The sequence below is a fragment of the Poecilia reticulata genome, chromosome 2 (genome assembly GCF_904066995.2).
Source record: "Poecilia reticulata chromosome 2, P_reticulata-male-v2, whole genome shotgun sequence".
Taxonomy (NCBI): domain Eukaryota; kingdom Metazoa; phylum Chordata; class Actinopteri; order Cyprinodontiformes; family Poeciliidae; genus Poecilia; species Poecilia reticulata.
In genome coordinates, this window is record NC_088831.1 from 4,576,092 (window position 1) to 4,602,491 (window position 26,400).

At 39.8% G+C, this 26,400-nt stretch overlaps 1 protein-coding gene across 17 annotated transcripts in view; it reads right to left on the reverse strand.

Annotated features, from left to right (window-relative positions):
* Positions 1–26,400, reverse strand: part of dmd (dystrophin) — a 222,171-nt gene that overhangs the window by 45,891 nt on the left and 149,880 nt on the right. For 12 of the 17 annotated variants that reach the window (XR_014090847.1, XR_014090846.1, XM_081615481.1 and 9 more), the window contains 21 exons: positions 24,811–24,911; positions 24,474–24,585; positions 24,265–24,378; positions 24,021–24,176; positions 23,765–23,935; positions 21,512–21,694; positions 21,003–21,137; positions 16,763–16,912; positions 14,695–14,856; positions 12,927–13,037; positions 11,340–11,513; positions 11,110–11,265; positions 10,816–10,986; positions 10,563–10,742; positions 10,334–10,456; positions 9,506–9,676; positions 9,275–9,397; positions 9,065–9,199; positions 7,647–7,799; positions 6,270–6,440; positions 4,724–4,750 (listed from right to left, as the gene is read on the reverse strand). Coding sequence is in view for 15 of the 17 variants with exons in the window: in XM_081615481.1 (XP_081471607.1) it covers positions 4,724–4,750; positions 6,270–6,440; positions 7,647–7,799; positions 9,065–9,199; positions 9,275–9,397; positions 9,506–9,676; positions 10,334–10,456; positions 10,563–10,742; positions 10,816–10,986; positions 11,110–11,265; positions 11,340–11,513; positions 12,927–13,037; positions 14,695–14,856; positions 16,763–16,912; positions 21,003–21,137; positions 21,512–21,694; positions 23,765–23,935; positions 24,021–24,176; positions 24,265–24,378; positions 24,474–24,585; positions 24,811–24,911 (2,979 nt within the window). In the remaining 2 variants the exon portion in view is untranslated. The remainder of the gene's footprint in view (positions 1–4,723; positions 4,751–6,269; positions 6,441–7,646; positions 7,800–9,064; positions 9,200–9,274; positions 9,398–9,505; positions 9,677–10,333; positions 10,457–10,562; positions 10,743–10,815; positions 10,987–11,109; positions 11,266–11,339; positions 11,514–12,926; positions 13,038–14,694; positions 14,857–16,762; positions 16,913–21,002; positions 21,138–21,511; positions 21,695–23,764; positions 23,936–24,020; positions 24,177–24,264; positions 24,379–24,473; positions 24,586–24,810; positions 24,912–26,400) is intronic. The other 5 variants (XM_081615480.1, XM_081615532.1, XM_081615486.1 and 2 more) reach the window with 2 other exon arrangements.

The following is a 26,400-nucleotide window of genomic DNA, read 5'->3' on the forward strand; positions in this document are numbered from 1 at the left end:
CTTCACAGCAGCTGACATTTTCATCTGGGACCTCATTCAGTCCACATTTAATCACATGTGGAGCTACCAGAATGCAGATTTTTATTTCTTATAATAGAACTTTAGTTATAATCAGTGGTGGTTGTCGAATGATTGGGGAGCCCCTCCTACTGCAATCTTTCCCGACCAATCAGAATGCAGGTAATGATCTCAAACAAAACTTGTCTTCCTGTTTCAGAAGCAGGCAGGGACCACGCTCAACACACGAGGGCGCCCACTCTCCATAGAAAACACAGGAATAAAGTCAATAGGAAACTTGTTGATATTACAAAGGAGAATTGTCTTTTTTTTTTCTTTTTAGTTGCACTTGCATGCCCCTCCTTTCTATTGCCGCTCTGGGCAACTGCCCAAATGGCCCATATCAAAAACTACCACTGTTCATAAGAGGAAGGAATTTTTATAGGAACTGAATGTGAAGCCCTAGATTGAGATGTCACAATTTTTCTGTTTTATATAGTTTATCAGACCTTTAATGTATTAAAATTACTACAACTAAAATGGAAATCTACTTTTTTCTTTTTTTTCCAGAAAGACACACAAAGCTTGTTGCTACAGTGGAGAGAAACTGGGATGTAAACACTCGCCTGTGTTCGTCTCACTTCATTGTTATGCTCCCTTCGCAGGCCAAGCAGTTGCCCTCCAATTAAAGGAGACTTTTTAATCAGGCCCAGATGAAACAGTCATAATGGCGTCATTAGTGGCTTCGCACCGAGTTGATTGCTGCCGACTGCGAGCGTGAGACTGAGCAGACTGATCAGTCCCAATCATCAAACATACTTTTCAAGAACAAGAGTGATTTTTTTTTCTTTCCGTATTTCTGTTTATTTCTGTCTGTTTTTTAAATGATGCGGTCAGACTGGGGAATTTGACTGGGAAAAGTTACATTTCTGAGGTTTAGTGCAACACAGAATACAACTGCATTTCAAACAAACAAAAACTTGAATATCCTCAAATTGAAAAAAGGAATGCAAAAAGTGAAACTTATTTATTCACTTCCACCCACTACTGTTGACAACTTTGGCTAATAAACCACACAAGAAATCGTTTCTCAGAAAGTTTTTAGATTATATCAAAGTAGTGAGAGTAAAATATTTGTACAAGATGAAAGCAGTAAAATGTATGTTTACACTGCACAGTATAATGTGCAGTTATTAACATACTTGAAGTAGCGCCTTCTGTGGTATAAATCTGTATTGTCTCTATACTTTTCCCTTTTGTTTTCTTAAGATAATGAGTTGATTTCCTGATGGATTTCTCAAGATAACAAGTTAATCTCCAATTTTTCGAGGTTGACTCGTTTTCTAAAGAAAACCACCATAAAATTAACTCGTCATCTCGAGAAAACAGCTAATTAGCTCGTTATCTCAAAGAAACCATGAGAAAATGGAAAATTAACTCATCGAGAAAACCATTGGAAAAATAAGTTGCCTCGAGAAAACCATCGGGTAATAAATAAATTTTCTAGAAAAAATGGGAAATTAGCTTGTTATCTCCAAAAAAAGAGAAAAAAACTATTAGGAAATGAAATCGTTATCTCGAGAAAACAATCGGAAAAAATTAAATGCAAGTCAAGTACAACCACTAACGGCTTCTGAGGTTTTGTAAGTTAAATTCAATTATAGAAATAAATATACTTTTCAATTATACTAAAATTGAAATGTACCTATAAATGTTACTTGATGAACTTAAACAAAAAGTAGGAAAATTCATTGGCGATGGGGTGAATCAGCAAATTACTTTTGGTAATCCTGTCTGATGTAAAACAAGAGACGTTTGGTTTTATTGAACTTTAGAAAGTGAGAAATAAAGGTGAATGTGTCTTTTTTTTCTTATGTCTTAAAATTTGTAGTTTCGACTGTAAATTCAGTGGGATTTAACTTGCCATCGTAGTCTGTGCATTAAATCAGAGTTTTACAGAAAAATGGTTCTTATTAGAACGGGTTCTGAACATTATTGTTACTCAAGGTATATACAACACTGACTATAAAATGTATGCAGGAAATAATCATGAAGCATTCTTAGTCACTCAGGTAAATGTAATCTAAGTTTTCTTGAGAGAGGTGAAGTGAATGACGAGAGTTCACATCCTCAGATTCTCTGTTTGCTAGAACATGTTTCTGCTGAAAGCTTCTGTCACATTTGGTTTCAATATGGTTCAAAATTCACTTTTAACTTCTAAATTATCGTCAACACACAAAAAATAACTTAGATAGGCATGTAATGCTCCTCTGAAATGAAAACAATTAAGGATGAAGACGAATAATGTTTAACTTAAACTTTTTAAAAGCTTTTTTATCATTGGTATTGTTGTGTTATTTAGTTTTTTATCTAAATAAATCAAAGTTTTGCTAATTTCACCCTTTGTGAAGTTTTAAAATGATTGAAATCATTGTGACAGACGCACAAACGTCTAGTACTTGCAGGTGCACCTTAATAAACCAGAATATGATCCAAATATTTACTACAGCCAATGGAAACCCTCAAATGATGGAAAGTAGAGTTGAAGGAAAAACGGTGTAGAATTAAACATGGATGACAAAATGGAATGGAAGTGAACTAAAGCATGTAGACAAGAACTGGAACTGGGTCGTTCCTTGTGTTCAGTCACCTTCCAATCAGAAATGGATTCAGAAGAAATCAGTTTACTCAACTGATTTTGTCTTTCACTTTTTAAATCGAATTAATGAAGTAAATTCATCAATATTCTGATTCATTACAATGCACCAGTGTTTATGGATCAGTACCAAAGGCCCAAAATAATTCAGGCCAGCAGCACACTACAACATGGTTTCTTGTATTGTTTTTCCTCTAACAGCGTTTGGACACTGTGAGCTTGTTTGTGATGATGAAAGAGCAGAGCAGGTGGTGATGATGAGAGGAGGAAGCAGGCCGTTGTGTAGATTAAATTATAATCCTTCATTCTTCAGGATATATCTTTATAAATATGCAGCAAACTCAATTCTACTCAGTAAATCTCAACCTCCAGGTTCCAACTCATCATTTGACCAGTTTTGCTCCTTTTTTTCTTTTTTTTTGGTAACTTGGACTGAAAACACATCTGGGCTGAATTTATTTGCATCAAAACCACTGTGGGAAAATGGACAGCAGAAGAGTGTGCTTTATGAATAAAACAAATGATATCCAATAACGTTTGGACTCTAAGATTGTTTTGAAGCAGGCAGAGCAGTTTTGTATCTTGCTGTAGAAGTTGCATGTCTCCATTTCTGATGACTGTGGACCAATCAGTAACCGAAGCTTCGGTTGTCCTATTTCTCCCCCCCATCTGTCTACAGTTACTGTGGAATTCAAACAATGAGAACATCCTGAGGATGGCCAAAACAGTACTAAGCTAGCAAGTCTCCCAAAACATCGCGAGCTTCTATTTTCCTTGTCATGTTAGCATAGAACCAGGAGTGAGACATCACACTTGGCTCCATGGTTGCGAAAGTGACAACTCACACCTGGTTCCATGTTAACACGACAAGGAAAACAGAAGCTAATAATGTTAGGGAGACTTGCTAGCTTAGTACTGCTTTAGCCATCCTCAAGATTTTCTCATTGTTTGAATTCCACATTGTTAGCTCCTGTTTTCCTTTTCATGTTAGCATGGAACCAGGTGTGAGTTGACACATTTATTTGCAAAAGTTTGTAATAAACCTCCTAAAGTTTTCTATTTTTCGTCAAAGTGAGGTCTGTGTTGTAATGCTAACCCCCCGGTTGCTAAAGAGTGAAGCGTTCTTGTCGGCCCTTCGTAGAAAGGTGTGAACATTAAACTCGACACCCTGTAATCACTATGTTTGAAACTCAAATTTTGAAGTAAGAGAGGAAGTTCTAGAGTCGCCCTGCTGTGTTAACTAACTCGACTAAAAGACTTCTCGTCAGGTTGGTTGACAACTCTTGGTTACAAAAGATTTTTAAAAACCTGCCAACACTTAAAAACTGTTGGTGGTAGAATTTTGATTACATAAATGGGCTGTAAGCACCGTGTGAATACTGCTATTTGTTAACTGTTAGCTAAAAAGCACACTTAAGTTAGCATTTGCTTCTCAGCTTGCTATAAATGCTAATATTTTATTTTTTTTTTCCCCATCGAGTCGGGTCTACAATCAGAAATACTTATTTTCGACATATTTCTTAGTGTCTTAAATAAAATGAAGCACACTGATCTTCCTTTAGAGTTACTGTCCAAGTGTCCTCAAGCAGTCCATTTAGGTAAGAAAATATCTAGTTGTGCTTCTCACAGGGTTCCTACACATTAGTCAGATTTCATACTTTTACTTTTCCTTTTTTTTCCCCTCAGTGTGAGGTAATTTGTTGTCTTTTTGTAGAGCAAAGTTATGCAAGTTCAGTTTGGACTAATGGTAGATATTTCTAAAATGGTCAGATTAGAAAAATGGAAGCTAGAAAAAAAAAGATGGCTGGATGGATGGATGTATACATGAACAGATGAAACACTCAGTTTGGGAATATAAATATATTTCCAAACTCTGTTATCCTTCCCATACTTATCCAGACTTGGAAAATAGTTTTCCCACACACAGTGTAAGAACCCTGAACTCAGAGAATACATGTAATCTTCCCATTCAGTTGGGTTTTAGTCCAAGTACAAAACCCCCCCACACCCAGTGGGGGCGAAGGGCATGTGGAGGATGGATGGGTGTTTGTGTCTCACGAAAAAGCATACATCTTCAGTGGCTGGGAGATCGGCGGACTGCCGGTGACGTGATTAGTGGAGGGGAAGGCGGGCATGCGTGACACAAAGCCAGACACAGCAACCACTGAGTGAGACATGCGAGTGTTTCTCTCAGACACACGCAAGACACGTAAATAAGAATGACAGCAAAGAAACACAAGAAAAGCAAACTGGAAGTTCATTACTTGAACTAATGCTCTGATTGTAGTTATTTAGTATCAATTTTAGGATAATATTTTTCTGGAGACTTTCATTGGATATAGTTTGAGATTTTTATTACAAGCAGTATTTCATATGACCTCTCATTAGTTTAGTATAGATTATTAGACTTTCCCCATTTTTTCTATTAAAGCTGCAGTACACATTTTTCCCTTTGGTTTAAGGCTGTCCTGCTTTCCAAAGAACTGAAATAATGAAATTGTGTTTGTGTTACTTTAAACAACACTTTTTACGCTTTAATCTTCTTTGTTTGTTTCTTAGAAAGTCGTTTGCATAAGTCGAGCTTCAAATCCTATTTATGGCTCACCAATATTCTCGAGAATTATCTATTTGGTTCAGGACAAAGAAAATGTCCTTTTATTTATTGTGTGTCACTACCTACCCTGCAAAAGTAAAACTTTGTTGAAAAGAGAGTAAGCAGGCTACATGATTCATATGCAGAATTTTGGAACAACTGTTCATTTCATGTTAGCCATTCATTGTCTACAGAAATCAGGAGATAGGAAAACTGATAAAAACTACAAACCAAGTTGAATACCAATAAGCCGCTCTTGAATTAGCATTTGTTCTGCTTACCGACTAGTTTTGCTAGCATAGTAACACAAGCTAGCAATGTGTTGGGCTGTAGCTTCCTTTTTACCACAGTACAGAAATTAAAAATCATTTTATAGTCTGCAGACTTCAAAAGTTGGAAAACTGCTGTAAATTACAAACTAAGTTGAATATAAATAAGCCTTCAGGAATTAGCAATTGTTCTGCTCACCGACTAGACTTGGTAGAATAGCAACAAAAACTATTAACATGTCGGGCTGTAGCTTTCTTTTTGCCCTAGTAATGAAACTAGCAATAAGTTTACAGATATGAATTAGATAACAGAAGGAGTAAGACTCAACTTACCCTAATAAAATTAACCCTTTAGAATTTCTTAAAGACCATTTCTTTTTATCCACAAGGCATCCATGTTGAATTTCATTTTAGGTTTGTTAACTTTTTTGAAGTTAAAAGTGAGTTTAGGAGGCATGACGACATTTAAACTTCTGAGTTAATCCTAACTAAATTAGTATTCTAAATGGTTTAAAATTGAACCATCTAGAAAATACACGACAGTCATTCTACACTAGAACTCAACAGAATATGTTCAGTCATGTTTTACTAGGTTTTCAAGCTTTTTTCTAAAAAAACTCTAGATTCATGCTTTCACTGAAAACACACTGGTTTTTAAAAGGTTGCATCCTTAAAGAGTTAGTTTTCTGAGCTTTTCTCATCAGTAAGTTTTGTTAGTATTACAAATGTACAAGTAGTGCCTATAGAGACTCACACATCGTCTTTTGAAGGGTATGAACTTGCCCTCCACCTCAACCCAGCGAGTGTTGAGCTGGAGTTGGCGGGGCTCCACTAGATTGGCGGCTCCAGCCTGTGAGAGCTGATTGGCTAAGCCCTGCACCTCCTTAAGCTCCTCCTTCTTCTTGTCGAACTCTGAGCCAATTTCCTATTGGACAGAATCAACCGAAAGGTCACTGGCCATTGGCTGGGACCCGGTTGGGTTAAGCACAAAGAGGCATGTGGATGTGCTCAAAAAAAAAAAAAAGACCAAAACACACATTTACGCACAAACACCGACTCACAAAGCGACATTACAGAATTGGAAAATAAAACCTTCGCAGAAAAAGGAAGTACATTTATTTAGCCACTAGCACAAACTCACAACACGTTAAATAAAAGGAGAAAGTATCATGTTTGGCGGCATCAAACATAAATAGAAATGTAGTATAGATCCAGAAAAATTTATAATTATCGATTAAAAACAAAAACACTGCCATAAGTCTTTATTTTCACAAAGAAAGTACAATCGCTGGCCAGTACAGATCGGGGATGAGTGCTGTATGACCGGCTCAGCAGAAGCAAGAAGCTGTATGGACAGGTCTGAAGAACAGATAGATGGCCAGACACACAGACAGGCATTGAGGGAAATCTCAGTTGTGGAAATGACAGGTGAGTCTACGGCAAGTGGGTGACACTTCCGCTTAGCGAAATGTCATAGTGATCGTCTGAAAGGGAAAGACACATATACAGAGTCAGATGAAGGAAGGCGCTGGAAAACCAGCTAAGTCCAAGCTTCGACTCTCACAAAGTGCCTGGGTTTGATTTAAAAAAATTTAAACTGATTTAACAGCAAAGCAACTCAGACATTGCTGTGAACGACATGGGCCTGATTTATGAGAAAAATCAATCGAACCTATTTAAATCAGCCAAATGCTACCACTTTTTAACATCAGCATGTTAGACATGAGTCTTATTAGATTCTTATGCTTGAGTACAGAATCTGAAATGAGAATTTATCAAAGTAACTAACTGGTTTGACTTATAAGCAACCAGAAAAAAAAAATCTAATTAGAAGAACTTTAAAGAGTAGTTTTTAATTCTCAGTTCATCTTTTCTCATGGCTGTAACTGTATAAAGACTTCATCACAAAGCTGAAAAAGAGTAGAATGGAGAGAAACAGGAAAAGAAAACAGTTCTACACTTTTTATAGATTAGCGAGAAAATGTTAAAGAAATGTGGGACAGGACATGAAAAGAAGAGTTAGAAAAAGAACCAAACTCAAGGTGAAGCTTTATGATAAAAGAAAAATGTTGAAATGAACAAAAATCTACAAAGTGTACAAGTGTGTGTACGGTTCCGAACGTGCTTTCACCTTGACCCGCTCTCCCTCGGGTGGGTCAGGAAGTTGGTCCACGCTGCGCTGGATGTCGTCCAACCAGGCCATCAGGTCATGGGATTTCCTTCTGTACTGGTACCACTGGGGAGCGATGGCCAGAGCCTTTCTATTCCTCAGGATACGCAGGTCCTAAACACACACACACACAGGAAAACACCAGCCTTTTCATTAGGAACAGTTTTATACAACTCTGGCCTCAGAAATGTGTCTTTACAATGAAAAACTACAAGTCAACCAGCTGAAAGACATTTAATTGAAATGCCTCTCAGAGGTTTGCAACACCGGAGTCTTTACCCGGAGCCTTTTCTGAAAGAGTCATTTGTCAGTGGCACCAACCTCAAGGGTCCCTTCTACTTGAATTAGAGCTGTCACACTAACCATCGCTAGACTTGAGGAAATGCCTTCAGTTTAAGCCAAACTTTAATGGTCATCCATACGGGCTTACAGCGACGGATCAGACTCAAAGACCAAGAGTTAATGGGGCACCAATAGCTCACCAGAGGGCAGCCTTTGGTCCAAGTCAACTGCTTAGGTAAACACTAGCAACTCTTGAAGATTGATTTTATTTACTGGCAGCCATCTGCACCTGCAAGCAATACTCATATCTTAGCATTTTCTCTTAAGCTGTAGCCTTAAAAACGGGGAATTCTGTTATATACCACCTAGGTTCTAGAAAATACCTAAGCAATATCAGGCACTTGACTTGAAATCTTATGGAGCTATTACAACTACTTTCTCAAATCTCTTTAGATAGTTTCCTGGATTTAAGAGGTTACTTACCAGAAATTGCTGGGGCTATAAAAAGGTCTCAAAAGTACAGGTGAATTGGAGAAACGTTCTGGATTGCAACCACTGACTTCTGGAAATGTATCTGTTATGTTCCAGAAAAGTATCCTCTAGTTATGAGAATGTAATCTCCTTGAAAGTATCTTTGCAGTTCAGGAAAGAACATTGTTAAGTTTTGAAATTGGATCTCAAATTCTAGAAAAATAACTTCTTGGTTTGAGGACAAGATCCTGCAAAGATTTAAAAAAAAAACTTTATTAATTCCAAAAAACATCAGGTAAGTTATGAAGAGTAATGGAGTTCTGGTACGGTAGCCTCTAAGTTCTGGAAAGGAACCGGAAAGTATTATTGGAAAGGGTTTAAAGGTTCTGGTAAATCACAGTTAATCCAAAATTCCAAGTTCGGAGAAACAACCTGGTGAGTTCGGGGGAAGTAATCTCCACATTCCAGTAAAGCAACTTTTTAGTTCAGAGAAAGATCCGGTAAGTTCTATGAAAGTTCCATTTGAAGGCTTCATAATTTTGACAAATATTTGGTCAATTCTGAAAATCAATCTCTAATTGCAGGCAAAGTACAGGTGGTGTCACGCATTTTAAGGGGTGTGTTACCTTTACAGTGTTGTATTTGCTGTTGAGCTGGTTGTGTTTCTGTCTTATCTGCTCTCGCTTGTCTCGATCTGGGGCTCTCTTTTGCAGGTTCTCTCCTTTCAACAGCAACTCTTGCACTGCACCCTCTTCACAATTCTACACACAAAAACATGTTGCCTTTAACGTGAACATACAACACATTGGCAGCAGCTGAAAGTTGCAGAAAGGGACCTTGTCCTCCTGGAAGTCCTCCTCCTTTAGGTTCTCTCCCTGTTTGGCTTCCTCCTCCAGCAGTTCAAGCCAGACCCGTACTTCGCTGTGGTACTGTTCAAGCTCCCTGGCAGACGCTGCCGACTGTAGAAGCAGATAAAGTGAGTTTGACGTAAAATCAACTGATATGAACATTGCTGGGAATCTTTAAGGGCAGCGGTGCTTTCTAAAGGACCGCACAATAGTCCGTACCAATCCAGAGGCGATCCGTTGAGAGATGATGTCGAACCTCTGGTTGAGCTGCTCCAGTCTGGGTCCGACTTGGGCCTGGCAGTTCTCTCCCCTGGTGGACATGAGCTCCTGTGCCAGTTCTCTAACTTCCTCCATCTTCCCTTTGGTCAGCTCCAGCTCAGCACGCAACACCTGCAGGAGGCAAACAGCCGGTCACCCTTCCACACAAGACATTAGCTGGTCATGGAAATGACTTCCACTTTAGTTCATGCTGTCATTGCCTGAACAAGCTCTACACTGACATCGACCTAATTTTATAGCTAGGACATCTTCAGGAGACACTTAGACTGTCTTTGCTTTCTTCACAATTATCAACCCTCTGGTCTTAAAGTTCTTGATGATTCAATAAAAGGCTGATTTGGATCCAGTCTTGTTAGCAGCAAATATCCCTTGCTAGATGGCAAAAACGCCAACTTTTGACACAAAGTTGGATTCCTTTGGAGGTAACCATGGTCACCACTCCCCTTCAATTCAATCATCTTCCCAACTTTCTCCCTGAGTTAATAGTAAGATCATTAAAATAACACTTGCAGGTCATTTTCTAGTAGAAAGTGCAAATGAGTTTTTTTTTATTACTGTAATTTTCACTAATCTTTACTAATTATGCAATTAGCTGCATTTTAGCTGATCGTGTTTTATAACCCACACTCAATCCAAATGTCCCAAATGGAAGATAAAGTAGGATTTGTAAAAATAAGATTTCTTTCAGTCCTAAAAGTTTTCCAAGACTACATATGACATAAAGAAGGAGGTGTAGGATGGATGGGGGCAGGATTTAAAGATTACAACCTTCAGCACAGCATCATTGGGACCCTGATTGTCTATTTCGTCCATCTTTCTCTCTGCTCCGTCAATCCATTCATTCACTTCCTTAATCTCTCCGTCTAACTTTTGCATCTGCTGCTGGTAATCCTGAAAAGATGAAAAAAAAGGAAAACATATGGAAACTTTTAATTTGCCCATCAGTGCTGCAACAATAATGACAATAACGTTGTGGATTATGTGTTTTATTTCTGACCAGCAGCAGGTTGAGCCATTCCTCTGCCCTGGACGTTACAGCGATCCAGTTGCAGTGCAACAGGCTGACTTTGTCGTCCACTAAGCCTCCGTTGCCCTTCAGCACCGCCTTGAGGGCCTCTGCGAGGTCCACCACCGCCTGCAGCTGGGGCTGATGCCTCTCGATGTCACTGTGGACGGACTGAGAGGACGAGATGAAGGAGAGAGTCAGCGTCCGTTTTCATTTCTGTAACGCTGCTCGGTGTCTGGCGTACCTGCGCCCAGGCGACCTCAGCCTCCAGGTCACCGGGCATTCCCTCCACGGCGGAGCGCCTGGTCAGCTCAGCATCGGTAGCGGCAAGCCACTCCGTCAGCCCGTTCAGTTCCTTACGCAACTTCCTGGACAACTTCAGACTCTTCTCCAGCTCCAGTTTGCTCTCAGTCACCTGAAAAGTCAGGAAAAAAAGGGACGATATTGACCAGAATGAAGTTGCGACGTCGCTCAGGTGAAATGTTCTTCTTCAGAGTTCCTGGATTGTGTTTCTCTTTGAAAGTGTGTGTGTGCAGACCTGCGATCCCAGCTGGTTGTAAAGCAGTTTCAGGGCGGTCACCCTGTCGTCCAGCTCTTTGGGTTGCTTCGTCTGCTGCCTCTGGACGATCTGTCTCCCTGTTTTAATCACCGTCTCCACCTCCCCCTTCACTTCGCTCAGGGTCTTGTACAGTTTCTGTTCCAGCGAAACAAAATGAGCTGAATGCAGCCTCTCCGTCAGCTCGCCGATCCGTCCAGGTCGCTACCCACCATGCACTGGTCCAGCTGCGACTGCACCACATCTTGCTCCACGCTGCGGATGTCCAGCAAGCCCCCCTGGCTTTTGACCCCGGCCAGCACGCGCTCGCACTCGGCCAGGCGGGAGTCGAAGTTGGCCGGCTTCTGGAAGAAGCGGAACTTGGTCCAGACGTCGCCGAGCATTTTCTAGGAAAACACACAGGGACAGCATGTGCATGAAACCAAACGCACCTTTTAAACCAATGCAACCGAAGCTTCAATTTTTTTAACATTATATGACTTGCGACATGTTTGTAATTTTACAAGACGACAAGCTGGAATGAAATTACAGGATGATGAACGCATGAACTTATGAGACTGTAAGTGTTTTCAAAAAAATGATGAAGAAAATATCTGATTTAACTTCAAATTATGCTGGTTTTGAATTGTTTTATCTTCTTTGTTGTTTCTGTTTAAGGATTTTTATCAGTTATATTTACAAAATATTAATTAATATATAGATCTAGACGTCTTGCTCAGTTAAACTGATTATGTCATCTAACATTTACCAGTTTGTAGTTTCATTTTCCTCTGCTCTGCTCACATAAACCGTATTTTAATGTGGCTAAAGTTCCACCCAGCTGCTCTCATTGACATATTTTTCAGAGTTTGAAATGTTCATTAAAAGTTTGTCCCTTAAGATTGTATTTTTATTTGCGTTCACTCTTATGGCATGACGAGTTAGGCGCTTCTCTGGCCTAAAATCTTTATTCTGAACGGCTTATCTAACAAAATGTTCACTAAACAGTTCACTGTACAGAGAGATAAACATTTTATAATTACAATAGTAACATATTTTATTTATAATACCCGTTACATCTTGAGAATAAAGGTAAATAAAAAACAGGTCTCTGTCAGATCTAGTTGAGCATAGCAGCCTAAACCACAAATTCACACAACAGTCACCACGCGCTCAACTTTTATTGTAAATATTATATTTTTCTTCTGCATAATTGAACTAGATTTTACCCTGAGTGTTTCAAACATTCAATCTTTCATTCTCTTTCAAAAGGGTTGAGGTTTAATGACAGGGAGAGCTACACTCAGCTCAAGTTATGGTTGGAACAAAACCAAAGCATCATTAAATACCCAAGTTAAATTTCCCTGGAAAGTGAACCTGCCTCCAACAGCATTTCTTTCAGGCTTGCCTTGCGTTTAGCTTTAGCTTCATCTAATTTCCTACCAACCCTGTCCAGCTTCTCTGACGAAAAACATTCCCACACCAAGATGCTGCCAAACTAAAATGCCTCAGGTCTTCACAGAAAAGCTGCAATTACACCTAGACTAAACTGGACTGCTTACATCTGAATAAAGTCAATTGTGTTGGAATTTAGTGGTAAATGTACCCATACTTTTTATTTTCTAAAAAGAAGTTAAAATCATGAAACCTTATCATGATTCAACTTCATAATTATCCACTTATTAGGATCTATCACAGAAAATCCCAATGAAATCCAGTGGATCTGTTGATGTAAGATGAAAAAATGAGTAAAAATCATTTTGCAAATATTTTAGAGAAAAATTAACTTCACATAAATGTAATTATTTGTTCGTGTTTACCTGAGTTAGGTCTATCTGTCCAACGATCTGGTGCGAAGGCTCCTTATCCTGGTTTTTCTTCCTCATGTCTGCCAGAGCCGCTTCATGGCTATTCAGCTCCGACTGGATTTTCTGTCACACACATAAACTCATCCATAGTAACAAAGTAAAAACCAGTCAAACTCAAGTGCCTTCACTTGAGTTTAAATAGCTTGTTAGACTACTGTCCCCAGCTGACCACTAGAGGGCAGAATACATTCAGGGAAACGGAACTGTGAAACTGTTCAAGTTCAACCCATGGATAAACATTTGCTTTCTTCACATTCAACCTCCTTCTTTTTAATATACGAGCTGCTCAGAAATCAGACACCCATTTGCTAAATGAATTCAGTCATTTCTCGTCTTCCTCGCTGAGTGTTTGTGTGAGCGACTGAAATGTCATCCTGGCACGGACTCTCCCGCTCTGTGACTTCGCCACGGCGGCTGCAGGTCATTACTCCATGATCTATTGTCTGATTAGTTCAGACGGTGTGTGTGTGCATGTGTGCGTTTGAGAGGAGAGGAAGAGAAGGGCAAGTAGCAGATGTTGGGAGAAGACACAATGAGGCAGGGGCAGTGTATCCTCATCAGCCACAGCTTTAATTAGGACCTTGGAGGGGGAACGGAGAATGTCCCAGCTTCTCCCTGGGTCCTCTGGGAAAACTCAAGTCTGCAGGGTGCCAAGCAACGACTGAGCCTTGTTCTTCTTATATTTCTGGAAAACTTTAAAACATTAGAAGCTAAAAAAAATAAAATAAATACATTTAAAAAATAATTTATTGACCGCTCTTTTCTCCTTTCATTTCACCTTGTAGCATTACAAACCACAGAAGCTGACCTTGAATGTTGTTACTGATGGCCGCTTTAATATTCTGATCAGGACTGTGGAAAAATACCTTCATGTTACTTTAGATTAACTTAAATCATATGACCGAGCTGTCTAAATGTAACAATTAGAAGAGTAATAAACTGCTAATGCATGAGAATATATAGAAAGTAAAAATCTTTTTCTGCTACGGTTGAAAGTAAATTAGTAGAATGTCACCTTGTTCCCACTTTACTGGGAATTTTTTAGTGCAGGTCTCACACCATGAATTAGGAATCCACTGGTTCTGGAGACTTAAATTCCCTTACCTCTGGAAAATATTTCTAAAAAATAAAATCCATATTTCTTTAAGGTTTATGTAATGTAGATGTAGAAAAAAAGAAATTCTATTTGTACATGCTGAGTCAGTGAAGGGATTCCTCAACATGTAACAAACTGTGGCAAAAATAAAAGCTCTCACACTTTCAGAATATATGTTAAAAGCATATGAGATTCACACACACACACACACACACACACACACACACACACACACACGCACACACACGCACACGCACGCACACGCACGCACACACACGCACACGCACGCACACGCACACGCACACACATATAGCTACTGTGCGCTGCACTGCTTTCAGGAGTGAAGTAAAACTAGAGGACAGTCTGAAGTAGAGGGAGAGAAAAGTTGAAAGTACCTAAAGAAGACTAAGTTGAATGCATTTTTAGTTCAAGCCTAATTTTTATGTATATTGCGGCTGAATTACAGTAACGTAGCTAATTGATATAGTTTGGTTGTCATTTTGAAGACAATTGGAAAACACTTTTGTTCCCCCATTTCGGTGACAAAGTACAAGTTATTTGGACTCAGACGTGAGTACGTGCCGGTGATGGAAAACAGGAAGGACTGGGGTAGAACGTGGCTACCTGAGCCTCCTGCGGTATCTGCTGGGCATCGATGTGGTCGGCCAGGTAGGCGGTGAGGTGGCGGTCCGTGTTGGCCAGAGACTCCTGGATTTGTCGGAGCGTCTTGTCGTTCTCCTGGGCCCACTGCAAACTCTGCTCCAGCTCCTTCCGCCTGAGCGCCGCCTGGGGAGAGAAAGAGCTTACATCACACACCGTCAACACGCACCAGCGATTTGACGCAGAAGACGACCAGCAGAAAAACACAATCAAGCATTTAAATAATTTCTTGGATCGCTACTTTTTACTTTTACTTCAGTAAAAATATGGTGAAATAGTGCTTCTCTTATTTGAGTACAAGTTTTGGGAACTGTACCCACATTTGCTTTTTTGCAGTACATGAATAAAAAGCTAATTCTAACAAACTACAAAGTTCCTTTCAGAAACAAAGTAAGCCAAAAGGCAAATAAGTCATAAAATCAATTAATTTTTCTTTCAAGTGTTTCTAAAATCCAACATTTAGCTCAAGTACTTTTTTTTTTTTTTTGCTGGAAGAAGAAAATAAGATAAAACACAGTAATACATTGTGAAGATGTTATCGCTACAATCAGATTTGTTCACACTCAGAAAGAACAAAAGCGCAGATATATAAACGTTTAATCCGTTACCAGGAAGAGTTTAGTCTTTCTTCAGACACAAGCCCTCACTATTATTTAGCTCAAACACTGAAAACACACACAGCCGTCCTCCAAACCGTCTGATTTGTACCCTCTTGATGTCCGGACTCCGAGGTATCTCCCTCATGTCGCCTCCTGAAACCTCGAGCCCGGCAGTCTTCAGATAGCGACTGGTGTCATCGTCCAGGACCTACCAGTCATTTCTTTCCCTCGTCTCCCCGGTCACCGACTGTCTATGAGATTAGCTTGTACACGCACCAATTACCTCATAGGAAATCTCCGAGTCAGAGTGTGTGTGCTTGGTTTCAGGTGAGCATGCTAATCTTACACAGAGGGATAATAGATCCAAGTTTAGCCTTGAGCCCCTTGTGCTTTGCACGGTGTTTTCCTAATATAAGATTTGAATGCATCCCAGAGGAAACGTCACCATAAAAGGGTTTGAGGGAGACAGTGGGTCGTTATTTTTCTCCAGGAAGTGCGGTTGATAAAATATGACCAGCATGCTTCTCCCATTGCAAAGAACTGAGAGAAGACAATTGGGTGAATTTAGCAGCCAGAAAAGAAATGGGTGATTTTAGGAAACCCAGATGGGCTTTGAGGGGTTTTGAACGACTTAAAAATGTGTTTGCTTCAACGATGGAAAAAATTAAAGCGGAAAAGAGGGTTAGAAAGGAAGAGGGAGGACAGACCCTTTATAATGCCGTAAAACATAACCACACGGACACAGGGACGAAATAAAAGCAAAATGCGTTGATGCATAATCCCTATAGGGGAGACAGAGCAGGGTTTATCAGTTTACAAGGAGAACTTTAATCTGGCTCTATTGTTAGAGGAGAAGCAACACGGTGGCAGTGTGCCCGTTTGGGTAGCACGCTCATGTGTCTCCTACTGACGGCCCTGAGAGAGAGCAACGTTAGCACCTTCTGGAAGACCTTTCTATTGTTTGCAGAAATCCTTGTTTTCTTTTGGCCGTGAGGGAAGATTAGCATCACTGAAGAAAACAAAAGGCGCGTTTAGAGTCACGTGGCGTTTGAAATGTACAATTCTCATGATTATAGATGAGTTTAATATGATGGTTTAACTCATTCCCGAAAACATAATTGAGTAACAATAATGAACGACATTTTAACTGTATAAAATTCTCCTTCTAGCAATCAAATCTGCAATTCGTCATGTTTTTCGGGAATGGGATGCACCAACAGGGGGACGAGAAAGCCAAACAGATACCAGAACACACATTTTTACATATTTGTTGATTTTTACTAGTAATAAACCCATACAAAGACGGACAGAAGGAAGTATTTAGAAGTCTAAGAATGGGTCAGGATGCAGACATTGGTGCTATAACCAACTGCTGTTGGTTATGGATTATTAATACAGAGAAAGCACAGGCAGAGAGATGGATACTATCTTACCCTCGCCATGAGCTCGTCCCATCGGGTGTTGAATGCGTCCAGTTTCTGCTGAATCAGTTCGTCCAGAACCCCTCCGTCCATCAGTGTCTGGGCCAGTTCTCGGATCTGGTTCCTGTTGTCCTCTGGGTGTTGCAGAAGAACCTCGAGGCTCTACAGGTTTGAAATCCAAAAGTTTTTCTTTACTGCTATAGACTCAAAGATATTCTTTTCAACAGCAGCACGTAAAGATATTCTGAAGGTAAATCTCTGCTTGTAGCATTTGTAGTTCCTTTGCATTGGAATGGAAATGTTTTGAAGGTTGTTTCTAGTTCAGACAACAGACAGGTTGAACATTTGCCACTGTTGGACCGCTAGCTTTGACGTGACACTCGTATTTAGTTTGGTTCCTGAATGGTTGCAGTCATACCAGCAGCTTGTTTCTTTAAAGCCTTATTTAGGGTCATCCACAAGGGAATGGTTTATGTGAAGGCATGTTATGTGAATATGTAATCGATTTTTGTCGGTGTTGTCTTGAATTGACACAGAAGCAGAATTTCAAAACAACAAAAATCACATTTTAGCAAAAATACAAAATGGTTGCACCAACTATCCCCATTGTTGTATTTGAAGATAATTACAGTTCCACAAGCTTGTGGCATAATTAGATCATGTGGAGTAAGAAAATGTGAATCAAAAATTTGAATGCAGACGACTGATGGTGCGTTCACACCAGACGCATTTTGAGCGTCTAGCGAGTCTAGTGCGTCTGGTTTACATTCAAAGTCTATGTGGAGGCGCGTCGAGGGCGCATCAGATACGTCAAAATCACTATAGCTGTTGTTTCCTTGATGGCCTATTTGTCAAGACACTCAAAATGTTCCAAATGCTTCAAATCGTGCCGCGATAGACGCTCAAATCGTGCCGCGACGCGCCCTCGACGTGCCTCCACGTAGACTGTGAATGAAAACCAGACGCGCAAAACATGTTTGTTGTGAACGCAACAATCAGAACAGGGGTTACATCTTGTCTGTATCTCTGTAACTCTTTGAAAATACTTCTGTCTAAGTCTAGTAAATACATCCTAGAAACTCCCACAACATAAAGGAATGAGATTATGAAGTATGCTCCCGATCGTCTGACAATTATTTCTTTTTAGCTTAAGTTTATTGTTTTGATTGCATTTCTGTAAGTGTGTTGGGAACCGACTTGTGTAATCAAACACTCAGCGGCCGATGACATCAGTCTCACACTCTTCTTGTGGCACCTTAAGAGTCAACAAACAAGTCGGTGAAAGAAAACAGTAGTTGAGCTCATAACAGCGCTCCTAATGAAACCTAACATGTGCCACTTCCTTCAAAAAAATGTTGGAAGTCGGACAAAATGAACACTTGGGATTACTACAGAGGTCCAAATTAAATCCAAGCCTTTAGGCGCGACAATAAACAGCCAGATGTCTGAGGCTGTTTTCTAACCACATCAAGGGCCAGTAAAGAGAGTTTACAAGAGTTGGTTGATGAGATGCAGAAGCTTTGCAGAGGTCAATTAGTAGTTACCCATAAATTCTTTGTTTACTGGTTAATTAGATGCTGAGTAAGCAGCTGCTCTGCACCAAGCTACAGCGTAGTAGAGAATCACGTCACTATATTGTCTAAATGAAGTCGGTCCCACCAGACTTCCTTTCTTCTCGTTTTCATTCCATATACGGGTTCTTAAAGGATTATTCCTCACTGGCATGGATAATCTGCTTTCTTTGGGGATTTCCCTGTCAAGACTCTGGCATGCTAAACAGTTTAGTTGATTTTTTTTTTTTTTTTGTCAAGTAACTATGGTTACATACGTTTTCGACTGGGTGCGGCCAAAGAGTCGACAGCTCAACCCGCAGATTTTGAAAGAAATTGAAGACGACGCATCATTTCCTTCTACTTCTCGACTTTGTGTTGAAAGAAGAAAAAAAAACAATCCTAAAGGCGCGTTCAGACTTTTACAATAAACTTTAGGGTTTCCAAATGTTTCAACTGCAGAAACAAAAACAACAAAAACAGTGGATTTGTTCTACAACGATGTACAAAATGCTAACAGGTATTTATCCCCATCTTTAGATCAATTTTACACAGCAGAGACTCTTCTGGGACTGTTGGAGGCGCAGATTAGGATGCAATGTGTGAGCCACATAGAAATGACATCAACGCACACCAGGGCATTAAAGGTGTCTCTGCCAGTAATAAGCCCTGGGTCACCAGTGACCTGATAAAGTTGAAGAGCAAGAGGAAGACGTTCTTCAGGGAGAAACTGAGCAATCTGATGGTGGTCTGGAAACGGCTCATGACCTGAATCTGCTTCCAAACCGGTTCAAGTAAGGATTCTTAAACCTCCTGTGATAAATATCAACACAATGTATAGCAAGTCGTCTAAGTGCCACTGTGACAGCAGGCCATACTGACCTTTTCAGTTTGTTAAATTTTGTCTTAAAATTGGAAGAGAACAAAAGAAAAATCTAACTCGTTGTTGATGACTGGCTAAAGATTGGACTTTAACTGGTTCTCCACATGTGAAAACACACCTGAAATTTCAATTTCAGGCACTAAAAGTGGGTGGTTACTCCCCAATCCTGACATCAATACCCAATATGGCCGCCATATTTTCAAAAGGTTTTTATTACTGTGATAATAGGTTCTTATTCTGTTGATTTATATCTTTATTATGCATTTTCCAGGCACACAATGCTATTTTATAGCACAATCAAGGTAACTATGCTAACATTAGTTATTATAAAAATGCTACATATCTCAAGCTTAAAAGAAATTTGAATTTGTAATCTAACAGGCCTCTGTCTCTTTAAGAAACTCCTTCTCCTCTTGAAACCTCCAGGAAGTCATCACAACATGGCTCCTTTTTTTAACCCCCTTTTTTTTTAACCCTTTAACAATAATTTTGCCAGCGTTGCTCTGAGAAGTTCCATCAAATGTTTGCTAATTGTTGCTGGCTAGTCTGAAGATGTGTGTTGCCGGTTGCCGTGGGAGATGAGAGGATTTCTCAAACAAGGAAACACTCCAGGTACGTTTTGATGAGGGAATAATATTTATAACATAATGTAAAGCTAAAAAGATCGATTTTACTGCCCCTTCAAAATAATACCCAATCCTAGACATTGTTGGAATGTACATTCAAAGCACTTTTCAAATAAGCAAAGTTAATGTGGGAGTGATGATGCTCTCAGATTCAAGTTGGAACTTCAGAGGTAAATGGACCACAGCATTAAAAGGCCAAAAGCATTCGTTTACATAATAGCGCGACATATTTCTGTATTTAGTTTTAGACATAACTCGGCTGCCTGAATCACTGCAATTAAATGATGTACAACTTTCTTCTGGAGCCCAGGGATGAAAATACCTTCATCTGTAACATATGTAACGATGTGACATTTTTGCTTTTTATTCCCCCCCCCCGGCTCATTTAAACTGTCATTTCTGATTCTGCTGTGAAAATGGATGTTGCTGGTTATCACTAAGTGTGTGCAGAACCTGGAGACCTTGAGCTCCGATTAATGCCAGGCAGATTTCCTCTCTCCATTACCGACATGGACAGCGCTTTAGCTGAGAAATTCAGATTGTTGAATCGTTTTGAATGGACACGCCGTCTCTGTGGCGACAAGGAATTTCATGATAAGACTCTTGACATGGTTACGACGATTTTTAAAATTTTCATTTATATCTGGTTAAGAACGGTGGAGGCATTTCTGAGGCTTTAAGTGAAAAGCATCTCCTTGATTAAGTGGAGGGTTTATCCCATTTGTTTGTTAAGAAGCATTTATCACTTTGGATACATTTTAATTAATACTATTATAGCACAAACATAATAATAGACTGACATAAATATATGGGACTGATTGATGTGGAAAATGATAGTTTTGTGTAGATTCACATATAAATCTACACATAATAATAATAAAATGAGTAAGAAGATAAAGAACTCACTTTAAAGTGTGTGTGTTTTGTAATTCTGTTCTGCCTGCAGCACTTTGAGCTTCCCTTTTAAAGTTAATATATGCAAATGAAACCAAATGAAAATTCAATTTCTGAATTTGAACCATCTTTGTGCTGCTGGTAGTCAAATAAAAAGTGAATCTTACCTTTTGTACATATTTCTGTACCTCCCTCATAATAGCATTAACATATTAGGAGTTTTTGAACTGTATGCAGTGGAAAACAAGGTTAATGTTTGACTTGCTCAAGCAGTGAGTGTGCGTTCTAGTAATACTTACATCCAGCGCCTCCTGCAGCTCCTCCGCTCCCCCCTGCAGGTTTTCTATGTCGTCCAGTTTCTGCTCCAGCTGGTCCAGGAAGGCGTTCTCCTGCTCCAGGTAGGACAGCAGCTCACACCAGCAGGCCCACACCTCCTGTGAACGCCGCACAGACACGCACAGAAAGTCAGGAGACGTGGAACAGAATCCTGTTAGCAGACATGAGCTGTTTACGACTTGTGCAAGTCAAAAGGTTTGAGGGGAAAAAAAAGTATAGATTTTTAAAAATTATTTTTTAATATCTGGTTTCAACTGTAAACAATACTTTCTAAATTTAGGCTTTTAATCAAACATTAGAGTGCACTGTGCAGTTTGAATCTCCTTCTCTTTCAAGAACTTTTCACAAAAATAAAGCATTTTTAAGGATTTCAAATGTCGTTTTCATCTGAACTGCATTCTGACTTTATTATGTTTCTTTTTAATCAAAATTAGCCAATAATCCGCCAAGTAGATGAGGGTAGATGATGTACCTCTAGAGTTTTACATTTTCCATCCAGTCGGCTACACAAACGCTGGTAGTTGGCCGTCAGGACGTCCAGTTCTGAGCGCAATGCATCATGGGCAGTGGGCGGGGCCTTGCCAATGAAGCTGTTGACGCTGTCCGTCAGGAGTTTGACCTTTTGCTCCTTGGAGTGGACCTCCTCCTGCGCCCTCTGAGAAGTGGAGGGAAAAATCAAAAATAAAACATTTTCACAAAAAGAAAGACTGTTTTCTAAACTAACGTGTATATAATGTGTCCATACAGAGTTACTTCTCAGTTGGGTTCGAAGCAGAAAAAGAGAACAAATAAAGGAAAGTAGGAGTATAAAGGATGAGTGGAATTAAGGAGATTGAATCTGATTTTTTTTTGTTACTTTTGCGCTCTGCAGGGTGAGACATTTCTTCTGCCGAGGCTGTTAGAGATATCACAAAGCAAACAGTGCCACAGGGGGAATTCATAAATCTATTGTATTCAAGTTATGCAAGCTAAACAAAAAGAAAAAAAAGAAAAAAAAAGACGTTGGCAGTGGATGGAAAGGCGATGAAATTTGATACAAAATTGAGGAATCCGGGGAGCAGAGCGAAGCCACTGACGAATAGGATGGAAGACGTAGTGAGAGAAGGATTTCAACAATAAAAGCCCGGCAGCCTGGAGGCATCATCAGCCCTGAATTATTCACAGTCAGGGAGGGAGAGACAAAGAGGAGGGAGAGTCCATCAGAGCCGGGGAGTCAATAGAAGTCAAGGTGGAGAGGGATTTCACAGGAGAAGTCTTTTTGTGACAAACATCCAGTCTTACATATGCCTTCCATATTCTGTTTTATGTATTTATTTCCTTTTCATTTATTGTTTTTGATTGTTATTTTTGGATACTTAAAATATCTTCAATTTCCAGTGCTAATTGTTCTTTACAAAATCAGAAAAACACATTTTACTTTTTTTCCCACATTATAAACCCTATGATTCGTTTTATGTCAGATCATGTTGTATACAGATCCAACTGAAGACCAGAACAAAACATAAGGATCCAAACATTCCACTTATGTCCCATTATACTTCCCATGATGATGGTTTATAGCCACATGCTGATACTTCTAGACAACAACGTCCCATCTTCAGGCTGCTCCCCTCTCAACAGAACAAGCTGTTCTCTTTTAATTCGCTCCCCGCTTGGACATCTTTGCACTTTCCAGCTGCTCTCAGAAGCATTATCAAAATTGTTCAGAGTGGGACATTTTACCACAGAAATAATTATTTCAGAAGACATCGCCAGCTGATGCTCAGTCAAAGTCCCTCTGGTGAGATATTATTTTCAGTTAGTGTCCAGCTAATGCCTGAAATATTTCTAACATTTCAAATATGACTAAGTGCTTTTTATTTTTAGTCGGTTTATTCCAGTTTAGGAGTATTGTCTATTATCATCCAAAACATCACCAGTTAGCCTTAGCCTCTGGTGATCCTGCTGAACACACTAATTCTGTCAGTGGTCATAATGTTTTGCTTGGTCGATGTACATTTGTATGATAAACTTCAAATATTTATACTATAGCTCAAGTGATTTGTGACAACGCAAATAAAGCTGCCTTTAAATATTTGTAATGAGTGATTAGATGCATTCTAATTCGACGTGATTAAAAACTTTAATTAAAAATTTAATTAATTTCCCAAACGTGTGAAGTTTTGAAATTCAATCCTCAATCGAAATAGAGAACTGAGTGCTTTAAAGGGAGGACCAGATGTCCTTGGAATAATTGTCATGTCTTAGCTAAAATGTTAGCTAACACAATATGTTAGCTAACACAACATGCTAGCTAGATGTTAGCTAACACAGCATGTTAGCTAACACAACATGTTAGCTAGCACAACATGTTAGCTACATGTTAACTAACAAGACTGTCCAGAAAGTCAAGATCTTCTGCTACTGAGGACTGAGCAAGTGCAGACTTGAGCTTGGTGAAAAAATAGTCAAAAGATATGTGCTAGTGTACTACATGTGAGCAAAGAATGAGGTGAAGGCTTTTGGACACGAGTCACATAGAAGTGAGTCCAAAAAAACTTAAAGACAAGAATGGACAGCAGAAGCTAAAGTTAAGACTCTCGGATTAATCTTCCTTTTGATTGTTTGGGACACATGCCTTGAGTCCTTTACGGCATCAGCAATGAAACAATCTTTACATGGATTATCATACAACAAAAAGGTTGAAATTTCCATGTCTTGTGATCTTACATGTTGACAAACACACCTTGAGCTCCTCGACTGCCTTGCGCAGCTCCTCTGGTGTCTTGTATGTGAAGTCTCTCTCCAGATAGTCTTCCTCGGCCTGGTTTATCCATTCTTGCATTTCCTGCATCTCCTTCCTCAACGCCATGGTCTTGTCAAGGCCCCCTTTCAAGGCCGACTTCTTTGCATAGGCCTACACAGAGAAGAAAAGTGAATGCAAACCGGATGGCAGAAATTTGGAGACGACTTTGTGTGTGGTGGTTGTTGTTGTTGCATACCTGTTTGCATACATTCTCCCACTGCATGTTCAGTTCGTCCAGTTCTTTCTGGATGTGGATGGCAAAGGGTGGCTCTGCGTCCTTCTTGAGGTACAGACCCACTTCGTTGATTCCGTTCACGCTGGGTTGGATGGTGTGGATGTCATTCACTAGAGCCTAGTCAAGGTACAGCGCGTAAAGAACAGGAATCTACGGATTGAGACAGTTTGATCCAAAAATCGTGCCTGGACGCTTGTTTTCTTACTGTGCACTGCTCTAACTGTTTCTCCAGAGCCTCAGAGTCTCCCAGAGCGGGCCACTCCTCGTTCAGAAACACATCCACATCTGCCATCCACTTTTTCAGAGTCTTCACGTCATTCTAGCAGAGAGAAATAGACAGGAAGTGAGAGCAGGACACACACATTGTTTGGTGTGCACAAATCTTGAAAACATGATCTGTCTCTTGAGTCTCACCTCAAACTGCATCAGTTTGGCCATGAGCTCCTGGATTCTCTGGACGCTGTCTGTCAGAATGGAGCCCAATCGTCTCCAGCGGGCCATTATGGCGTCTATCTCTAGGCGATACCTTCAACACAAGAGAAACTTATGTAGCCATTGCAGATTGTCAGTCAATCAAAGTGTCCTTTCAAAATTGAAGTCACTGAAGTCTTTGTGTTTCCCTAAACATCACAATATGGATCTTAGTTGCCCACCTTTATTTATTATGTTGACTTTTTAACTAAAGGTGCTTGAGACCGTTGTCTCTGTTACCTTTACAATTACAATGACGTATGATCTTCCTTTGTCTTACTTTTGGCTGATGTCTGGTGGAGCTTTCTGAAAGACCTGCTCAACGGCTGAAGTCAAGTAGTCGACCTCGCCCTGGTGTTCAGCCAGGGCCGCCTGGAGAGCCTGAGAGGGAGGCGGAGATGGACAACATGAGACCGAGAAGACAAAGGAATGAACAAGAAAATAAGGTGTGAAGAGGCCTGTCTGTGGGAAGACATTTTGCTTTGGGGTGATAAACACACAGAGGGAAATCTGGGCCCAGTTTTGAGATGGTGTCAAACACACAGATACCTTAATGTGTAAAGAGTCCGAGTCAGAGAGTATTGGAAAAAGCACGCCACATTAGGTTCTTGGTAAAGTACAATTTCTAGTGTCTGCACTACAAAACTGAGAAATATAGCTACTTTAATTTTTCTCGGCTTGCATTATGGAACTATTTGAAATTCCTCCCCAAATGATTTTGCCTGAAATGTAGAGAACTTAGACACACGCTTGCATTTCCATGAAGTAATTTTATATTATGTGGTTCAAACATAAAGAATTTACTCAACCATTAATTCACCATCAAAAATTTTATGTAAAAACATCTGTAAAATACGCTAATTGCCCAAAGTGTTGAGTCACTTGTCTTTTTATTTAATACGGCCTAGGTCCACCCTTTGCAGCTATAACAGTTTTAACTCTTCTTGGAAGGTAGTCTACAATGCTTAGGAGTATATTTTTGGAAGATTTTAACTGTTTTTGCATGAAAATCATCAAACACATTTTGTGCACTGGCGTTCAGTCATGTTGGAGCTAAAGGGGAACCTCTCCAAACCATTCTCAAAGAGCATCCGATTGACTTTCTCGGCCTTTTCATGAAACCTGTCAAACAGGTATCATTTCCTTGTTGTATTTACAGATTCCCTCTCTTCAGTGAAAACTGTTCCTCAGTCACATCATTCTTGTCAGATAAATTCACTGTACTGCATCACAGTTCACCACTGCTTTTAATGATTGGATGCTGGTTTCAACCTGGGTGTTGAGAAGCTCACTTCTACGTTTACCTGCACAGATAATTTGGTCACTACGGCTCCAGTCGAGTCTAATCGCAACAATCCATTTGTGCACCGAGTCGCGATTCTAGTTGAGCTGAGCGAAAATGGAAAATAACAACATGTTCCTCTAGGGATTTTAAAAAGAACTGCTGATTAAATTATCAAAAAGCTTTAAAGAATAAAAAGTCAAACGATCTCTCTAATCTTGCCTTATTAAACAGCCACAGGCCTCAGATTCTCAACAACAAAAAGCATGTGGAGTTCTACAAGGCTCCATTTCAGGCCCAGTGTCATTTTCATCATTCATGTCGCCTTTGGGTTCAGGTTTTATTGGACATAACTACTGCATTGCCAGTTATATTCAGATCTACTGACCCATAAGGGTGGGAGGTGGTAATTCATGTTTGTTTTGTCTGGATGAATTAAAATCTCCTTCACTTTAATTAATTTAAAACAGAAGCAGAAGGGATCCCCAACTATTGGCGGTTCAGTGTTCGAGGAATCATGTTAGCAGATTTTGAGACGACATTTGTTGTTAATTGACGCTGCATACATAAACTGAATTTAATTTAATT